Source organism: Nicotiana sylvestris, chromosome 7, assembly GCF_000393655.2.
Source record: "Nicotiana sylvestris chromosome 7, ASM39365v2, whole genome shotgun sequence".
Classification (NCBI taxonomy): Eukaryota; Viridiplantae; Streptophyta; class Magnoliopsida; order Solanales; family Solanaceae; genus Nicotiana; species Nicotiana sylvestris.
In genome coordinates this window covers 95,683,439-95,702,830 of record NC_091063.1, presented here as the reverse complement: position 1 = coordinate 95,702,830, position 19,392 = coordinate 95,683,439, and the positions used below count along the sequence as shown (strand labels likewise).

At 36.0% G+C, this 19,392-nt stretch overlaps 1 protein-coding gene across 1 annotated transcript; it reads right to left on the bottom strand.

Moving 5' to 3' along the window:
* Positions 1–2,929: 2,929 nt before the first annotated feature.
* On the bottom strand, positions 2,930–16,100 carry LOC104243931 (coatomer subunit delta-like). Its single transcript, XM_009799215.2, has 11 exons — positions 15,925–16,100; positions 15,647–15,686; positions 13,409–13,632; positions 12,928–13,170; positions 12,640–12,820; positions 6,734–7,038; positions 4,915–5,107; positions 4,656–4,809; positions 3,670–3,732; positions 3,479–3,575; positions 2,930–3,093 (listed from the first exon to the last, which is right to left on the bottom strand). Exons 1-11 carry the CDS (start codon positions 15,925–15,927, stop codon positions 3,004–3,006), a joined length of 1,593 nt encoding a protein of 530 aa, XP_009797517.1. The 5' UTR covers positions 15,928–16,100; the 3' UTR covers positions 2,930–3,003.
* Positions 16,101–19,392: the final 3,292 nt, after the last annotated feature.

The window sequence follows — 19,392 nt, the reverse complement described above, 5'->3', positions numbered from 1 at the left end:
TCTTGGGTGAAAATGTTTTACAAAATACTTCTTTTTTTTCTGCTAAAAATTATTACAGGTCCCAATTGATTCAACAATTGGATTATTGGAGTTATCGGGTTATTAGTTTAGGATTTACTTTTTTAACCATAGGAATCCTTTCGGGAGCGGTATGGGCTAATGAAGCGTGGGGGTCGTATTGGAATTGGGACCCAAAAGAAACTTGGGCATTTATTACTTGGATCGTATTTGCAATTTATTTACATACTCGAACAAATAGAAATTTGCGGGGTGCAAATTCTGCAATTGTAGCGTCTATAGGCTTTCTTATAATTTGGATATGCTATTTTGGGGTCAATCTTTTAGGAATAGGGTTACATAGTTATGGTTCTTTTCCATCAACATTTAATTGAATTCAAGACAAGTTATTACAAATACAAGAGCGGGCGGCGCATTGTATGAACCAGCGTGCGGACCGTGTGAATCATCAATACAATATTTGATTCACACGGTTTTCTACCATATGTAGTTCAATTTCATTGTTTTTACTTAACTTAAGAGTTAAGAGAAGAAAAAAAGTCTTCTTTTTTTCATTGTCCAAGAATGTTTTTCAAAACAAACATAGGTTTTTTTTATTTCAGTCATCCAAATTATCTATAAAAAAAATTAGATAGAATAACTTCGACCTTGTCAACTGCTAATGAAAGAACGAAATCCGGGTATATACCAATACCTATTACGGGTAAAAAGATGGAGATCGAAAGAAATAACTCTCGCGGTCCAGAATCAAAAAAAGAATCCTTCGGGGCATTAAATAGCTTGTATCCATAGAACATCTGGCGTGACATAGATAATGAATAAATAGGAGTTAATATCATTCCAATTGCCATTACAAAAGTAATTAGTATTTTTGGAATTAAAAGATATTTTTGGCCGGTAATTATTCCAAAAAATACTATCAATTCGGCAACAAAACCACTCATACCTGGTAATGCAAGGGAAGCCATCGAAAAGCTACTGAACATCGTGAACATTTTTGGCATTGGAATAGCTATTCCGCCCATTTCGTCAAGATAAACAAGGCGGATTCTATCATAAGTCGTTCCCGCCAAGAAAAAAAGTGCAGCACCAATAAATCCATGAGATATTATTTGTAAAAGGGCTCCATTAAGTCCCGTGTCGGTTAGAGAACTAATTCCTATAATTATGAAACCCATATGAGAGACAGAGGAATAGGCTATTCTTTTTTTTAAATTCCGTTGGCCAAGAGATGTTAAAGCTGCATAGATTATTTGTATTGTACCTATTATCATCAACCAAGGAGAAAATATAGAATGGGCATGAGGTAATAATTCCATATTGATTCGAATTAATCCATACGCTCCCATTTTTAATAAAATTCCGGCTAGAAGCATACAAGTACTGTAATGTGCTTCTCCATGGGTATCTGGTAACCATGTGTGTAGGGGGATAATGGGCGATTTGACAGCAAAAGCAATAAAAAATCCAATATAGAATATTATTTCTAAAACCACAGGATATGACTGATTAACTGATGTTTCAAAATTTAATGTTGGTTCATTAGAACCATATAAAGCAAGACCCAAAACTCCCATTAAGAGAAAAACAGAACCCCCCGCCGTGTACAAAATAAATTTTGTAGCTGAGTACAGACGTTTCTTTCCTCCCCACATGCATAGAAGTAGATAAACAGGAATTAATTCTAACTCCCACATGATGAAAAAAAGTAAAAGGTCCCGTGGAAGGCTACTAGGTACGGACAATAGATAGATTGATGAATTTAAAACTGATTTGTAAATTGTAATAACTAAGTCTGGACTAGATCATTCTTAAGGATTTGTTGGGGGCACTAGGGAGCCTGTGACCAAAATGATCAGGGTGTAGCCCCTTGTTAGTTTAGTAAAAATTACTGTATATATGTTTATAGTTGATCAACTCTCTCTACAAAGATAGGTGACATACTTGTTGTATGTTATTCTTGGCCATCTATCAAATTTGCAATTCATGCCTCAATAAAATGATCTGTTGAGCTATATTCTATCTTTGATTATGTAAATATGTCTTGCGGTCCTTTGCCTGCATATGAGGTTTCCCGTGCATTGATATAATCCACTAAATTAGGAGCATTATCTTAACAGGTAGAATGTTAATTCTTGAGCACGGAACGTACACTTTCAATCACTTACTGGTCTAATCAGAGAGATTCTGCCAAATTAGCAGCATACCTTCTTATTAATTTATTCAAAACGCCTACTTGATTTTTCTTTTTTTTCTTTTTTTGTGTGGCGGGGGGGGGGGGGGGGTCAAAAGTCATTATGCAATCAAGTCATGTGGATGTGGTTTGAATCTTGCCAACGCATGCAGAGTAGAGGAGCTTCTTTGTGGATGTAGAAACATAATTGCCAGATTACTGTTACTTATAGACTTGAAAGTGTGCATAATTGCCAGAGCTCATTTGTATAGGCAGGAGAACTTCGTGAGGTTTAGGTTTGAAGCTGAGCGTGTTTTATATAGCTGTTTTTTGTTCTCTTGATTTCACTTTTACGCGCTCTGCTTTGCTGCTTTACTGAGATCTGGGGCTAAGTTCGATGATTATTTTGGCAAATGCTAACGCAATAATATGAATAGGGGGGAAGGGAATTCTGATGTAATGGAAGAAACAGTATTTCATCAAAAGAAAATGTTAGCAATAGAAATCTAACATAGTGAAACTGGTATTAAGATCAATTGGCCTAACCTTTATTCTCAGGAGCCCAGGTAAATGCTCTCAAAATCGATTGGTCAACGTTTATTATCCTTAAGCTATGGATGCACAAGAACTTAACGTCATTTCTATCTCTCAGCATGACCACGTTCCAAAATTTTCCTAAGGACAAAAAGGAGACGTCGTACAAACCAAAATCCAAAGCGCCCCCCCCCCCCTCCCCCTCCCCCCATACACTGGCGCCAAAAAAAACATCCTATATGGGAAACAAACATCATTTGTCCATACCACCATTATGGTTACACGACATGGTAATTCTCGGTAGCCAGCAGCATTCTTTGAGAAAACTTGGGAGCAGATCCACCTTTCAATGGCAGAATGTTGGCAACCTGAAAATTACAATGAATCAACATATCAACCAACTCTGATGGACAATATTTAGCAACCTATTGGAGATAACTTTGGGCAACATCAATTGCCTAAATTCACGGTAAACTCCCTCAACGTTGTAACTACATTCCACCCACAACCACAGGATTTCTTTGGGAAAATACACAAGAATGATCCTTGAACAGACATAAGAAGGCTCACATGCAAAGAAATCAAAATAGGAAAGAACATGAATCAGAAGCATAAAAGAAAATTGATAAGTAAAGCATCAAATTATCCAGACACAAATAGCCCAAGCAGGTAAGCAGAAATAGTGCATATATTCAGCAACCTAATGGCTGAAAAAGGAGCGTCACAATATCATGTGTAGAAACAGGTGCAAACCTTCAGGTCACTGAATGTTCTTGAGGCAGTAAAACGGGCAGAAATTGGGAAGAAGACATCAGGATCTGCTGCTGGAACAACAAATTCCAGTGATCCACTGCAAAGTTTCCATTTCCACATTAAAGTTACAAAAAAATACTAGAGATCAATCACATGCTTCAGTACAAAAACAAGTTTCGACATAAGCTAACCTGCGATTAGAATTGTCAATGAGAACTATAGACCACTCCAGAACAGCATTTCTGGAATCATACCTGCAATTAATGGGAGAAATTATTGAATCTTAATAGAACACGTGATCATAGGAACATAAGTCCCCAGCAGTTCTCTCAATCACATTTGCAGTACTTGGTCTAGTTTTGGTCATATTCACTGGATTTAGGTTTGCCACTACTAGTTACAAAGCATGGATAGCAGTTACAGAGTCTGGTTGCCAATTTTGACTATACGTGTTTATATTGCACTTCTTTCATTCACATTTTGTTCCAAAAGTAATCATGCCACTCCAATACAGCTTTAGCTGCATAACTTCACTAAAGCAAAAATACATCGGCAACTGGTGCACCTACTACAATTAAATTCACTGTTTCAGTTCTCTGTACAACTCAAATTCACTAGTGAAGCTTAAAAATTCGATACTCAAAACCAATATTCACACCAAAATATGCCTTTTTTATCATCAGTGGATAGTTCATACAAGGTGCAACAAGATAGATACAGAATACTGTTTCTTCATCTAGGAAAGAAAAGGGAATTGAAGTTCGGAATTGAACAAGAATAACCAAATCACACCCATCCCTCCCATTAAAGAACCACAATAAGTGGGAATTTTCCAATCTCCAAAAATCTTATCCCAGTAACCTAGGCAAACAGCCTAACCAAAATTGGGGGAAGCAGCAGGTGACACACTATGCATGCACCACACAGTTAAATTAAACATGAAACCACTTCCTTGTCTTGACCGTATGATACAACTGACTTAAAAGGCACTAAGAATTTGCAAGCACTCAGATATATATTTACAGCTTTAGTAAAACCATTTCATCCTTAAAAGCTCTATTACAATGAGATCTGTGCAAGCACTGGTCCAAATATCCACAAGAATTTATCTTTGATATAAAAGGGTACTGCTTTTAATAACCGAGTGGCAGAGTAATGTTTGAAGTTAAAATGTCACCTCCACTCTCCATCAATCTGCTGTATACGTGGGGCCTCCCTGAGAGCTGGGAGAGGTACAGAAATCACGGCATTCTGTAGATCAATCTGTGCTGGGGTTTCATACTCAATATTCACATAGGTTTCATTCCCAGAAACTGAAGGCCAGCAGTTAACTGAGAAAAAGTTGAAATTAATTATAAAAGATTAAACATTATTGAATTGTAAAAGATGAATAAACAGAGATGTAGACAAGAACAACCAAATATCACGATGCTTACTAGTTAAGGGTAAAATCGACTCATCTGCACTTTGCATTCTCCACTTCAAGAGATTAACGCCGTCACCAGATTGATTAGCAGGAAAAGGCCTATTAGGATCTTTGAGGCCTAGAATATTTTCCTTAGAAAATAACTCCTTATTGATATTTGGGTGTGTTTTGAAGAGGATGCCTGGATTACCACTGGTTTCAACCTGAACATATAGAATCAGATGACAAATAACATTAAGTAAGTTACCACAAGCAAAACCATCACGATTATCCCTGCCATCTGAGATCAGATAGGCCTGCAAACTGGGAGCTACAGAGTCATGTTTAAACAAATATTTCAAATTGATATGGGCCTAGTTGAGTCTTCATCTTTGTTGGCAAGTGTTAAGCCTAGAAAAGGCATTGCTACTGCTCCTTAATGAAGAAGAAGTCATTCAAAAGAAAGAAGCACATGCAAACTTCACTTGGCTTTACACCCTCCAATTGCTTCTTAGTCCCATGTCTGATGCAAACGATTCAGAAATATGAGAATCGTTTAGCTTCAGAAGGAACAGACAATAAGTTTATTTTCCCAAAGAGATAAAAATGGAAGGGGCAGACAAAAATCTAATGGTGACACTATACATTCTACCTGTAAAATATGACAGAAGCTGTCTAAAGATGACTATGGAACGAAAACCAGAGAGAATTAGGATGCAGATGAAGATACACAAATGACACATACTTGGTAGGCAAAGGACTTTTATCATCAGCGTTAATGCTCCCGATGAAATATATGAGAAAGAAAAGGCAGACAAGTACGTGGTCAGGAATCATAATTGCATCTAGACCAATCAAAATAACAATCCGATCCAAAACCATGACGGCCTGTAACTATATTCTGAGTTCACTTGATTCAAGTAGAAACTTAATAGATAACTTAAGTACCCTGCCTTCTATAGAAGTTCTATTTACAAACTACAAAAACCAAGGTACTGACCGGGGAATGAGGATATAAATCGAAGGAACTCATGGACAAAGTATTTTACAAAAAAACAGAACACAATACATTAGGGCACAGTAAGATGTAAATAACATAACATCAATACACTTTATATGATTACAGGCATCATGAATATAAGTAACAATTCATAACTTCTATAAAACACTATACAGTCCACAATAGAACTCAGCAGAATGCATCTACAGCAATTTCATTATATCCTTCAATACAACCGTTATTTGACACACAATTCTTTGAAAGAAATACTTTCTCATAAACTTTTTATTTTGAAAGTAAGCAGTTTCATAGACAGATCAACAAGAAGCAATAGGTAATACTTTATCATAAACTTATATTACTTTAAACTTCCTTCCAGTACATCAGAAGAAGTTAGCATAACTATTTTACTCCCTCCGTTTCAATTTAAATGGTGTAGTTTGACTTGGCACAAAGTTTAAGGAAAAAAGACTTCTGAAACGTGTGGTCCTAAAAGCTTAAGGGGCAAAAGCTTTGTCATTCTTTTTGGAACGGACTAATAAGGAAAGTGTGTCATTCAAATTGAAATACAGAGAGTACTAGATATTGCCATAGCCTGATCGTGCTTGCCAGGTGCCAATATCCAGTAATTCAAGAATTTTTAACTTCCTCTTTGTTTGGATCTAATGAAGACTAGTGGAAATGTGACTAATGGTGCCTAGTGTGTGCCACATCCATTGCCGAACAGGTGTCATTGCCTTCAAGGGGATGTGCAGTATTACCATTTATGGGCCTTTAAAGTAGATCCACAGATGGGGAAAAAAAATCAAACTTAAAGGGATGCTTACACATGCTCAGAGAGAGAGAGTACCTGAACTTGGATATATCCATCCTCTTGGTTCAGAATTTGGAGAGACAAGGTACCCTGCACATCAAAGTTGCCGATACCGCCATCACGCTTTAATGTTACATTAATCTTCTCTTCAACAGTCAGTGTGACTGGATCAGTTGGTGGTGGAGCAGCTGGCTTGGACTGACCAATGCTTGGTCTGACATCTTCGACAATGACCTCACCCTCAGCTTTCAGGGATTCCAAAAATTGGTTGGCCCTTTGTGTTTTACCTAGCTGCATACCAAGACCTTTCGGGGGAGCTGTAGCAGATGCAGCTGGACGACCTGATCACATAAATGTGATGAGCTAATTATGCCAAATTGGTTTTCAACCACCTACTCGATGTTTCTCCAAAAAGTATGTGCTTTTTCCATAAGTAAAATAACATGTTTATTTATAAGATAGAAAAGAAAAACTGCTTACGAACCATGAGAGAAGTAATACAATGTAGATACACAAATTTTTCGGGCCCACCAACTGATTCCAGGATTTGAATTATGGACATATGATGAAGATTTTAGGGGCATGTCTCAAGTAGAGCTCACCTCCCAAAAACAAGAAATATTGGGTAAAGAGTAAACAAAAGCTGTATGATATCATTGCTGATTTTTTTTGGGTTGTCTGTGCATGTGTGGTTTTTTTTTTTTTTGGGGGGGGGGGGGTTAAAAAAAGGAAGAAACACAACAATGTCATGTTCTCCTCCAACCTCGTTTCCTCATCTCACAAGCTTTTTGCATACTTTATATATATCTAATAGAAGAAAATTAAAGTAATTAAGAAAATAGTAGAGTAAATTTTCAGCATAACTCATGCAAGACAGAAACAGTGCTAAATAGACAGTACCCCACAACCAGCTGGCGACAAAGTTCAAGGGGAAATAAATTAGGCATAAAACATTGCAGCCAGCTTAAACTCACTGGTCCAAAGAAATGTAAAATATCAGGTTGCACATAGTACATAAGGCAGAATGTGTACATTAAGAACTTCCATTGATTGACTTTATATAGGTCAAATAGGAATTTACAGATTGCTGTTCTTGATTCAGATGAAACTTATGCAACTGTCGCAGGAATGTTTAGGATATTATTCATGACAAATGTCTCGGATGTACGGAAGGAGCAAAATTAGAAAAATAAAGGACTTGCAAGTTTTTTTTAAAGGTACTTGAATATTTGATTCATTTCATTGGGTGTTCGTGTTTATGAATGTTGAATAGCATGATTCAAGGAGATTAGATTTAGGAGTATTGATTAGCTAAGTTGCTCGGACACGGGTGCGGGTGTCTGACACGGGTGCGGATCTAGAGGTCAGATCCTTCGAGATGTAAATTCTAAGATTCGGGGATAGGGATCCTAGTACGGATACGGGTGCGGGGATCTGGCTAAAATAATTCAAAAAATATAAAAATATCTCTAAATTATAATAAATTTTGTGAAATACTTATGTATAGCTTGTAAAGTATGAATTTCTTTTCTATTCTCAAGTTGTAGATAAGTAAAGGATTGATTTCCTAAAAAAGGTATGCTATTTTGTTCAAATTTAACCGAGTTTTGGTTCTGATTTCGGGAATCAAATTGTATCTCGTCTCAAATTTTTCGCCATCGCTGTCAAAGTACCCAAAATTGTTTGACCAGAACCGATATAGATCTCATACCCACACCCGTACTAGTGTCGTGTTGACACGGGTGTGGCACATAAATTGCCATGTCGGAGCAACTTAGTTGATTAGCATGGTTTCAGGAGATTTGATTTTATTTGATTTGATAGCTGGATTGATTGTATAGGTTTATTTTATTTCCTTAATTAGCATTAAGAGCTTTGCATAAATTTCCTTACCCATGGGATGTAAACACACACAGAAATATAAGAAGCCTTTTCCTCTTCTCAAAATCTACATGGTATCAGAGCCATTGCTGCCTTTTTAAGGTGCGTTATCTCCCTCGCAGCACTAGGGTTCCGTTTTTATCAAAGAGGTCGAGTTTTCTCTCTCTTGGTGGCTGTCCACAACACAAACTCCTGGTAAGTTTTTTTTTGGAATTTTCTTTTCTATTAGGGTTGCTGGATCTTCCGAGCATATCCTTACCAGTTTTAATTTTTCCATTCACCGGAGCTAAGGTTCGCTCGAGACAGATTTGGTTTCCAGCGAGGCAGATTATATTTGAGCAATTTTTTTCAAATTTCCTTTGATTTGGCAGAAATATGGAGACATTCAAGGAGATGGTTTTTCGAGAAATCTTGTCTTCGGATGAAATTCAGTTTTTTCGTCGCCTCCAAGCCAAATTTGACTACGCTAATGTTGCCACATCCAATCATGTGCAATTAGGTACTTCCTTTGTTGCTCACCTTAATTCTTGAATTGTTGATTTTTGTGCAAATAACACATGACAGGCTCTTCTAAAGGCATTCAAAATCATTCTCTGTATCCCAAAGGAGACAATGTTAAAATAGCCACTGGTTCTTAAACACGTATCTCTGGAACAAGTTCAGTCATTTGTACTCCTAATATTAAACTATCATTTGTGCTCCATGTCCCTGAGTTCCATGTCAACCTTTTAACTATTAGTGTCATCACCAAAACTCTAAACTGTAAAATCGAGTTCTTTCCCAATCATTGTATTTTTTAGGATCTTCAAACAAGGAAAATGATTGTCAGTGGTAGATTGCATGATGACTTGTCTATATTAGATGGAATTCAAAACTCTGGTCAAGCCTTTTTTGGGGAAAGTAAGTATGTCAACCAAGAAATAATACAGCGGCATAGACGATTAGGACATCCATCATTTTTTGTTTTGAAGAAGTTATATCCCGATTTGTTTTCAAGGACTCGATTTGAATCTTTGTTCTGTGATGCGTGTGAATATACCAAGCATACTAGAAACTCTCATCCTGTGAATGATAATAGAAGCACAACTCCGTTTATGACTATTCATTCTAATGTATGGGGTCCAACCCGAACTATTTCTTTGTCTGCTAGTCGATGGTTTGTTACTTTCATTGATTGTTGCACTAGGATGACTTGGGTATATTTGTTAAAAGCTAAAAGCGAAGTTTTCTCTTGTTTTCAGTCATTTCATAAGATGATTTGTACTCAGGTTGATGCCAAAACAAAAATCTTAGAATTGACAATGGTAGTAAATACATGGATAAAAGATTTGGTGCTTATTTGGAGTCCAATGGGATAGTCCATCAGACTAGTTGTCCTTACACTAGTGCTTGGGTGTGTTTGCTTTATCCACACTAGAAATTTTGGGAAACTTGATCCTAGAGATAAAGTGTGTTTTTATTGGGTATTCTCCGACACATAAAGGTTATAAATGTTATCATCCTCCCTCTAGGAGATCTTTTGTTAGCATGGATGTTACCTTTCGAGAATCTGAGCCTTATTTCAGTATTACCTCATCACCTCTTCAGGGCGAGAGTAGGAAGAGGTGATTCTACCTAGTTCTATTACTGGACCTCTTAATGAGAGTCACAGGGGAAAGTGAAATTGGAGAAAGAATTCAGGGGGAGACTATTGGGCATTTGGATAGGCCTGATTTGAAAACTTACTCAAAGAGAAATAGAGCAGAAGAAACCATCATGCAATCTACCGAAGCTGAATCTGCTTCTACTAGTGAGTTATTTACATTTCCTAATGAGTTAGAAGTGCTTATTGCTCATAAAAAAGGAGTCAGATTTTGCACCACCAAACACCCTTTATCTAATTTTGTCTCCTATAATTCTTTGTCTCCCTCCTACAAAGTCTTTGCCTTGTCCATTTCTTCTGTGTCTATTCCCCAGAATTGGAGGGAAGCTTTTGTAGATCCTAAATGGAAGCTAGCTATGATTGAAGAAATGAAGACCTTATCAAAAAAAAAGACTCGGGAACTTGTCACTTCACCATCAGACAAGAAGTTGGTTGGCTGCAAATGGGTCTTCACTGTGAAGCACAAAGCTTATTGCTCAATTGAAAGATTCAAAGCAAGATTGGTAGTTAAGGGATTCACTAAGACTTATTGAGTGGATTATCATGAGACATTTGCTCATGTTGCCAAGATGGACACTATTAGAATTCTTTTGTCGTGTGCAGCTAATCTTGAATGGGACATGCAACAGTTTGATGTGAAGAATGCATTTCTTCCTGGAGACTAAGAAGAAGAGGTGTATATGGAGATTCCTCCTGGATTTGATATTGCACAGAGTCAAAGAAAGGTATGCAGATTGAAGAAAGCCTTGTACACACTGAAGCAATCCCCTAGAGCTTGGTTTGACAAATTCATCAGAGCAATGATCTCATTCGGTTACCAACAAAGCAATGCTGATATCAAACGAGTAAAGTCACTCTTCTCGTAATTTATGTTGATAACATAGTAATGACCGAAGATGATCAAAAGAAGATGGCCCGATTGAAGAAGTTGTTCGCACATAAATTTGAGATCAAGGAACTAGGAAAATTGCAGTACTTCTTGGGAATTGAGGTTGCTAGATCCGAAAGAGAAATCTTTATTTCTCAAAGGAAGTATATTCTGGATCTCTTGAAAGAAACTGGTATGACAGGTTACAAGCCCACAAAATCGTCCATTGAAAGCAATCACAAGTTACAAAGCGGAGTTACAGAGTCAGTTGATAAGGAGAGATATCAGAGGTTGGTTGGAAGACTCATTTATCTCTCCCACACTAGACCAAACATAGTCTATTCAGTTAGCCTTGTGAGTCAGTTCATGCATGATCCCCGAGATCCTCATATGCAAGTTGTCTTTCATATTTTGCGGTACCTGAAGTCTGCTCCAGGGAAAAGTCTACTTTTCTCCAAACATGACCACCTCCAAATAGAAGCCTTTACAGAAGCGGATTGGGTTGGATCTCTAGATGACAAAAGATCAACTTACGGCTATTGTACGCTCGTAGGAGGAAACTTGGTTACTTGGAAAAGCAAGACGCAAAATGTAGTTGCTAGATCAAGTGCGGAGGCAGAATATAGAGTTATGGCCCAGGATATTTGCGAACTACCTTGGCTACAAAAGCTACAACAGGAGTTGAGACCATCTGAAAAAAGAAAACTTTCCTTGTATTGTGACAAGAAGGCTGCCATCAATATAGCTCATAATCCAGTCCAGTATGACCGAACAAATCATGTGGAAATTGATCGACACTTCATCAAAGAAAAAGTCACAACTGGTGTCTTGAGTTTGTTTCATGTGTCATCGGAAAAACAACTAGTTAATGTATTTACCAAAGGTCTCAACAAGCGAACTTTCCATACTTTGAGTTGCAAGTTGGTCATGCGGCATCTTTGCACCAACTTGAGGGGGAGTGTTGATTAGCATGATTCAAGGATATTTGATTTAGGAGTGTTGATCAGCATGATTTTAGGAGATTTGATTATATTTAGGAAATCTGATTTTATTTGATTTGATTTGATAGCTGGATTGGTTGAATAGATTTATTTTATTTCCTTAATTAGCATTAGGAGCTTTGTATAAATTCTCTTGCTCATGGGATGTAAACACACACAAAAATATAAGAAGCCTTTTCTTCTTCTCAAAATCTACAATGAACCTTCCACATTTTGAAAGTAGACTTAGGCAGTAAACTTATGCAATTTTGACTCCTCCCAATCATCTTAACGGAGCATTTATTTTCCTTCAATTAGTATTCCCCATAGACTTCCTGTGCATTCATCACATCGATGCCTTATGTTTTCCTAACCAATATAATTCTACTGCTTTCCTCCCAATATACAGACATGTAATACTAATTAGAATTGAAAGAGTTCCAGATCCTATGCTCAAGAATATAAGAAGCCATGCGGGAAAAATATGCAAAACTCAATGATGCACTGCCTCGACAAGGTGTGTTTGAACTAAAGACACATAGCATATTGATTAGGTACAACAAATACAAACCCTTGGATTTGGTGGAAAATGAATCCAAATCGGTGCTTGGTCCAAGTCCAGAACCACTGCCAAAACCACCACCTCCTAAGCTAGATAAGTTTGTATTGCTGCCAAAGCCAGTGTCAATTCTTCCAGAACCCATAGATTGCAGAGACATGAAACCTCCTTTCTCACCTCTATTCTTCTCAATCTGCAAAGCAGTTTCCACATGTTGATTCTTCTAATAGCACTCAAAGGATCCAAGATAAAAGAAAGGTTAAAAGTTACGGCACAGGTAGCACTGGCGTCCTGAACTACCTTGCTTTTATCAATCTCACTGGCTTTACGCTTCATGACATCCTTAGTTTCATTAATCTTGCTCTGTAAGACTAACTTATGCAATTTCTCTTCATGGCTCTCCATTTCACCATACTGCTTGACTTGTGCCACGGTAACATTTTCCTTGTGCCCAAGAGAGATTACCTCATCAAATGCAAAAATAAGCTCAAAAGCTGTCTGTGAGATTCCCTCCTCATCTAAGCAATGACAGTATTCAGGCACCTAATAACAGTCAAGGAATCAACCCAAATCCTTTCCATGTGACAAATAATCTCGGAAAGCAACAAGCATAAAAAAACTATGGGAGATATATTTTGCAGCTTGATGAAAATTTGAACTTAGATGACGACAAGCATTTCTTATGAAAAGCATCAAAACTCAATGAACAGAGTTGGGCAGAATAACCTAGAGCTCATAAGAAATGAATCGTAAATATGTATCAGAAAAACAGGAAGGATACAAGTTTAGACAGCAGCCTCAGTGTCTCCAAATCTTCAAGAATGTTGCTCTGTTTGTTTGTCACAAGCAGTAAGTATAGAGACTCAATTGGCTGATAAACATAACGCACGTTTTCAGTCTCCACATAGGTATGTTGCTTTCCTGTTCCAACCAATTTGGGGAAGGCTGCAAGATACCCTTCAATTCTTATACGAGACATATCAACAAACTGCCTCGAGACAAGTGCTGCAGAAGAGGTGAAATGATACAGTCAATGGTGGTTTGTGGCAAATGTATCCGATTATAACTAGAGAAGAAGAATATTGAGCATCCCAAATGCAAGAACTGATTGAATAAACATCCCACCACGATCAAATAAAAGAAGCTTCTTCTGTTCTTTTTCTTTTTTTTCTATGCAAGAGCAAAAAATCTGTAGAACTATTTACCAGAAAGCATCAAAGGCCAGTTGACCCACTACAAGAGGGAATTATCAGAGGAAACAGAAACTCTTTTCTTTCAAATGTCAATAATAGAAACCATTGCAAGCTAAAACAAGTACAGAACTAGACCCTATAGGATTAGAAGATGGAAACACATGTATGTGTGAAAACCAAACAGTGGCAGTAGACACCATAATAGTTCCAATATATTTCTCCCTCCCCCTTTTTTCATCATTATACCACTAGCGTCATTGAATCAACCATTGATGCTTGCATCAAGGTAGGCTGTCTATATCCCCGGACACTGCATGAACGCGGAATGCTTTGTGCACCTGACTGTCCCTTTATACCACTAGCCTCTTTACATAATAGATATGAAAAACAAATATTTTTTTCTGTCTATCCAAAAGTTTCTCATTTTACAGGTAGATGGTTACAAATTTATGTATGATTTACCTTTTCTCTCCTTTGAGTATGTGTTCCGTGATTTAGTCCTTTCCTTTGCATAAACTTCACATTCCTTTTTACCCTTTTCCGAAAGATATTAATTCCTTATACTTTGTCGCATCTATTACAAATAAATAATAAAAGAGAATCAAGTAGGTATGGACAACTAAAATGTGAAGCCTGCCATTTTCTTTCACATAGTAATCTTATAACTTCCTCACATATATAGTAAGACTTCTTTTACTCTCTTCCCTATACTACTACTTTCCTCCACCCACCGATTTACCCTTTTATCTACCATCTCATAGTCTTAGCTGCGCTTATCTCTACCATTCTTCTCCACGTTTCTCCCAGTGCACAATGTATATTTTTTGGCTAACATGTTCAATCTTTTCTATTTTGCTTAAGAATTGCTCAGAGACATTAGCTCAGCTAAATATAAATGTAAGGACAAAAAGATATTTCCATATTACATAAACACCTAGAATGTGCCACAGTTTCTAGCGCTTTATTGTATCACTTAGTATCCCTAAGGGTATTAGAATTTTGTTCTCTCATTCTGACCAAAACAAATGGCATAATGGGTAAGCAACATATGACCAGATGTATCCATGCAGTATTAGCATGCCTAATCTCTTCTTTCAATGAAAAAGGGGAGCTATTTGCAAACAAAAATACTTCGTTTGAGGATATGTTGTCAGCTATGAAACAAGAAAAGAACTGAGTAAAGATCTCCAAATGTTCACAAGACAAACCAGTAAAGTACATTCTTTATATATTGCAATGTCAGTCAATGATGATTAACAGTAGATAGTCCTAGCCCTTTGCAAATTACTTTAAACTACTTTATTCATGTTGCTCTATGCCTTCTGTCTTTATACGAGGTTGGCATCTTGATATTCAATCACACATGAATTAGAGATCATCTACTCTTGTGCCTCCAGTTATACCTATGGAATTTTCTTTTTCTCCATTAATTGCAATTTTTACATTTCTCCACCATAATAATTAAACTAACTTATACTATCAAATGCTTTCCTAAATCTTATTTGTAATGTTCGAGCTCTCGACTGCTAAGTGCTAAAAGTGTTCACATTTCTCAAAGATAATATCTGAACAAACTTTTCTTAGTTAAGTGCTTTTCTAAGGCCCTTTTTATAACGTTCATTCTGTAAACTTCAGAAAAGGAACGAGTCACATAGTTTTGCAAATCAGAATGCAGGATAATAGATCTTACTAGTTTATTCTCACAGTTTTGTCAAAAGAACAAATCAATTAATTGGCAGATGCCAAATTTGTGTAGAATTGCACCACAAAAAATATTCGACTGAAGAAACTAGAAATTCCAGAAACAGATATAGTAAAGATAGTACCTTTGCCTGACTTAGAAATAATGGACGCAGCTAGAACAACCTGCAGCACATAGAACAGTTTGCAATTATTATCACAACGATTCTTTTTCAAAATCAACAAACTCCATATTTTCCCTAGAAAATTCCTGATTTTTTCTAAAGAGATTCCTAAAATGTTCAGCAAAAGATTAATCTTTAAAGATATTGAGTTATAAGCTCATCAACAACCAAAATCACATGGGAAAAAGAAGTTGTCAGTCGGAAAAATTCATTGGAAAGATAAGCCAGTGGAATATTACCATCTTCGCAGATCTTCTGTTTCAGACCTTAATCAATAGATCGCGTATCACCTGGAATTTAAACACAAATTCCTTCTGGTAAGAATAAGATAAAAATTACTCCAATTTATTCGCATCACCAAGGCGTGCGTGGCTCAATGAAATTGGCTTAAAAGCCAAAACTGTATTGGTAATGCCATAAATTTTCCTTCAAGGTTTAAGTTTTCTTTTAATTTTAAGTATTTCATAATATAACATAGTCTAATATTTTAAAATTTTGAGTTAAATTATTTAAATATTCATATCTACTTATAAAATATTTGATAACTACAGCCAATATAGTTGTAATGAAACTAAATATTAATATTTTGTTAACTTAAAAAAATCTTACTAATAAAATAACTATAACTAATAGAAAAAAAATTGGCCTAAAGCGGAAGCTTTAATGGTCTTGCCATAGAGCCCCATGCACCAAGGAAATTAGAGTTACAAAATAAACAAAGTAATACAACAACAACAACCCAGGAAAATCCCACAAGTGGGATCTGGGGAGGATAGTATATACGCAGACCTTACCCCTACCTCAAAGGGATAGAGAGGTTGTTTCCGAAAGACCATCGGCTCAAGATAATAAGAAAAACAAGAAAAACAAAAAAAAACAAAAGGGAGAATATTAGTTTCACCATAGAGATCATAGGAAAAATAGTATCATAAAATGCATAAGAAAAATACAAGGCATAAAAGATGGCTAGTAAATAGATCTAGCACCGAAAAGAGAAAATATTAAGACACGACAATGCCTCTAGTAATTTTCGATTAAAACCTTACCAGACTAGGCTCACAATGGAACAAAGTAACGCAAGACTCAACTAGCTTCTAGCCTACAACTGTAATACTCGACCTCCACAAAATAAACAAAGTAATGTAGAGCGCATATCAATCAATGAATTATGCCTTATTCTCATGCTAGTTAAGGCCGCATGTAACGGATTTTAATGTAAACTATATAAATTAACTCAATTATATGTTTAACCAGAGATCCGCGTCCTATGGCTATGCAAAATGTATGCATCATAGCATAGTTTTAACAACGAATGCTAACTGAAATAGTAATAAAACCCTAGGATCAACAGCCAAAAGTGGAAGTAGAAGATATCGATGACGCGACACCACACATTTCAATAGAGATCATCAGTTAGCTAAGTGAAATGATCGGATCAGTATGCAAATGCAAATGCAGGACGGAAGAAAGAAATAAGGCGCTCAAGAGTTTATATATGGAGGCGTCGGAGTAGAAGATCTTAACAGTGTTTGAATATTAAGATTTCAAACATTGCCTCCTTTGTTTTTATTAAGATTAAGACGTCTAAATATTAATATGTATATTAAGATTATAACGTCTGAATCTGAATATACATCTTAATATTAAGAGCTCATTTGGCCATGAAAATATTTTTACTTTTTTCGAAAAACTTTCACTTTTTTTCGAAATCAATGTTTGGTCATAAATTTTTTATTTTTACTTGAAGATGAATTTTAAAATTTTTTAAAAATTTAAAAAAATTCAAAAAGTTATTTTTCAAAATTTTCACTCGGATCACTCACAAAAATTTAAAAACAACCCAAAATTATATTCATGTCTAAACACAACTCTAATTTTCATATACCATTTTCACTTGGGAAAAAAAATATTTTTTTCGAAATTTTACAATTCTTATGTCCAAATGCCCACTAAGATATTTTATAAGATCTGAATACTGATTAATTAAGACTATTTGTTTTCTCTACATATGAATATGAATACTTATCTTTATTTAAAAATTAATAAGTATAAATTCAAATAAAAATAATACTAATTAATCTAATATTATACTAATAAAATAAATTTAAATATTATATTGTGGTTGCTGGTGATGATGGCTAACAATGGTGGTTGTGGGTGTCAACTGGGTAGTGTTGGTTGATAGTAATGATTATGGGTAGTAGATGGTGGATGACAGTAGCAGTTAACGATGTTGGTTGGTGGTGGTGGTAGCCGATAAAAGTAATGAATACTGGTACATAGTGGTGACTAGTGATTGTTGTCACACCTCCTTTTTACCACTCGAGGGGGAGTATAAGGGAGTTTTTTCAATTTAAGTGACATAAATCAAAATGGAATTATTTATTTATTTTTTCAGAGTCGCCACTTGCACTAATTTAATATGGTATCCCAAGTCACCGGTTTATTTTAAAATCTCAAATCGAGGAAAATCGACTTTATTTAAAAGTCTGTGAAACCAAAAATTCTAGATAAGAAATTCTTTTAACCCGAGAGAAGGTATTAGGCATTTCCGGGTTTCGTGGGTCTAACACAGTCGCTTAAACTATTAATAATTGGCCTATTATCTGATTTACTACACGTTTTAAACCTATTGTGCATTTTAGCTTTATAACCACTTTTAACAATTTATGAGATTATTCTGGAATAAGTTACGATTGTCGTACACTTGTTTGTTTGATACACATTGTGAATCGTGTCACGGAAAACATACCCACGATCTACAACATGTTTAATTTATTAAAGTATTAGAAGTTGTGGCTAGGTCACATAAATGTACCCCCAAATTTGAAAATTATGTAACACAACTACGTCACGGGAACCGTACCCATAGCTATGATAATTTTATTATAAACGTGTCTAAAACAAACTACGAATGTTCAAAGTGCTTTCTATACTAGTTTCGATATTAATGTGAGGGCCATGGGTTATGGGATTCATTTGTGGATGGCACGCCTCAATTTATTTCGAAAGATTATACTTGATTAAAGCAAACTAAGGGTGTTCATGTTTACTTCCTAAAATTATATTTTGAGATTATTGCAAAAGCGAAGAATTATAGATATAGCATTAGGAGATGCGTGTATAATTTTAACTACTAAGGGGAATGGGCCAAGGAGCAAGCCCAGTATGTTATTCTAGTCGTGTCCTTTAGAAAGGTGCCACCACACTGAATTGGGCTCAAAAACTGAGCCCAGGCGCGAAGTGAAGGCTTAAATACAAGCCCAAGTCTTTTTTTTTTTTACCAGGCCATCTCCTTTGGGCTAAAGCCAGGCCCAACTTTTAAGTGAAGGCCTCAAATGTACTGAGGCCTTATTTGATCTTCACACTTCCTCCAATACACAAATATACATATATCACACAAGTTCTGATTGCCAACATAATGAATAACTAGACTATAAAACTTAATATTTAGCAAATCATTTGAAACAGTGGTACTGTCTTGAACTTCTTTAAATAAAAAAAAGGACCTGTTTGAATCGTGGCACTTCATGCATAGGAGGGGAAATTAAGACTTCAACTTTGAAATTGAGAACAGTTATAATTAAAATTTCATGTTGTGTTTACAACACCTTGCTACTAGTTATTACAGACCATCCTAATAATAATATGATAATTACAACTACTATATTGTACCCGAATTCGAATTTTTAAAGAGAAAATATCAA

Coding starts and splice junctions, on each gene's coding strand:
- LOC104243931 (XM_009799215.2), bottom strand. Junction 7,039..12,639: donor ATTTTCCACCAAATCCAAGG/GTTTGTATTTGT, acceptor TTATGTGATCAG/GTCGTCCAGCTGCATCTGCT. Junction 3,576..3,669: donor ATTGACAATTCTAATCGCAG/GTTAGCTTATGT, acceptor GAAACTTTGCAG/TGGATCACTGGAATTTGTTG.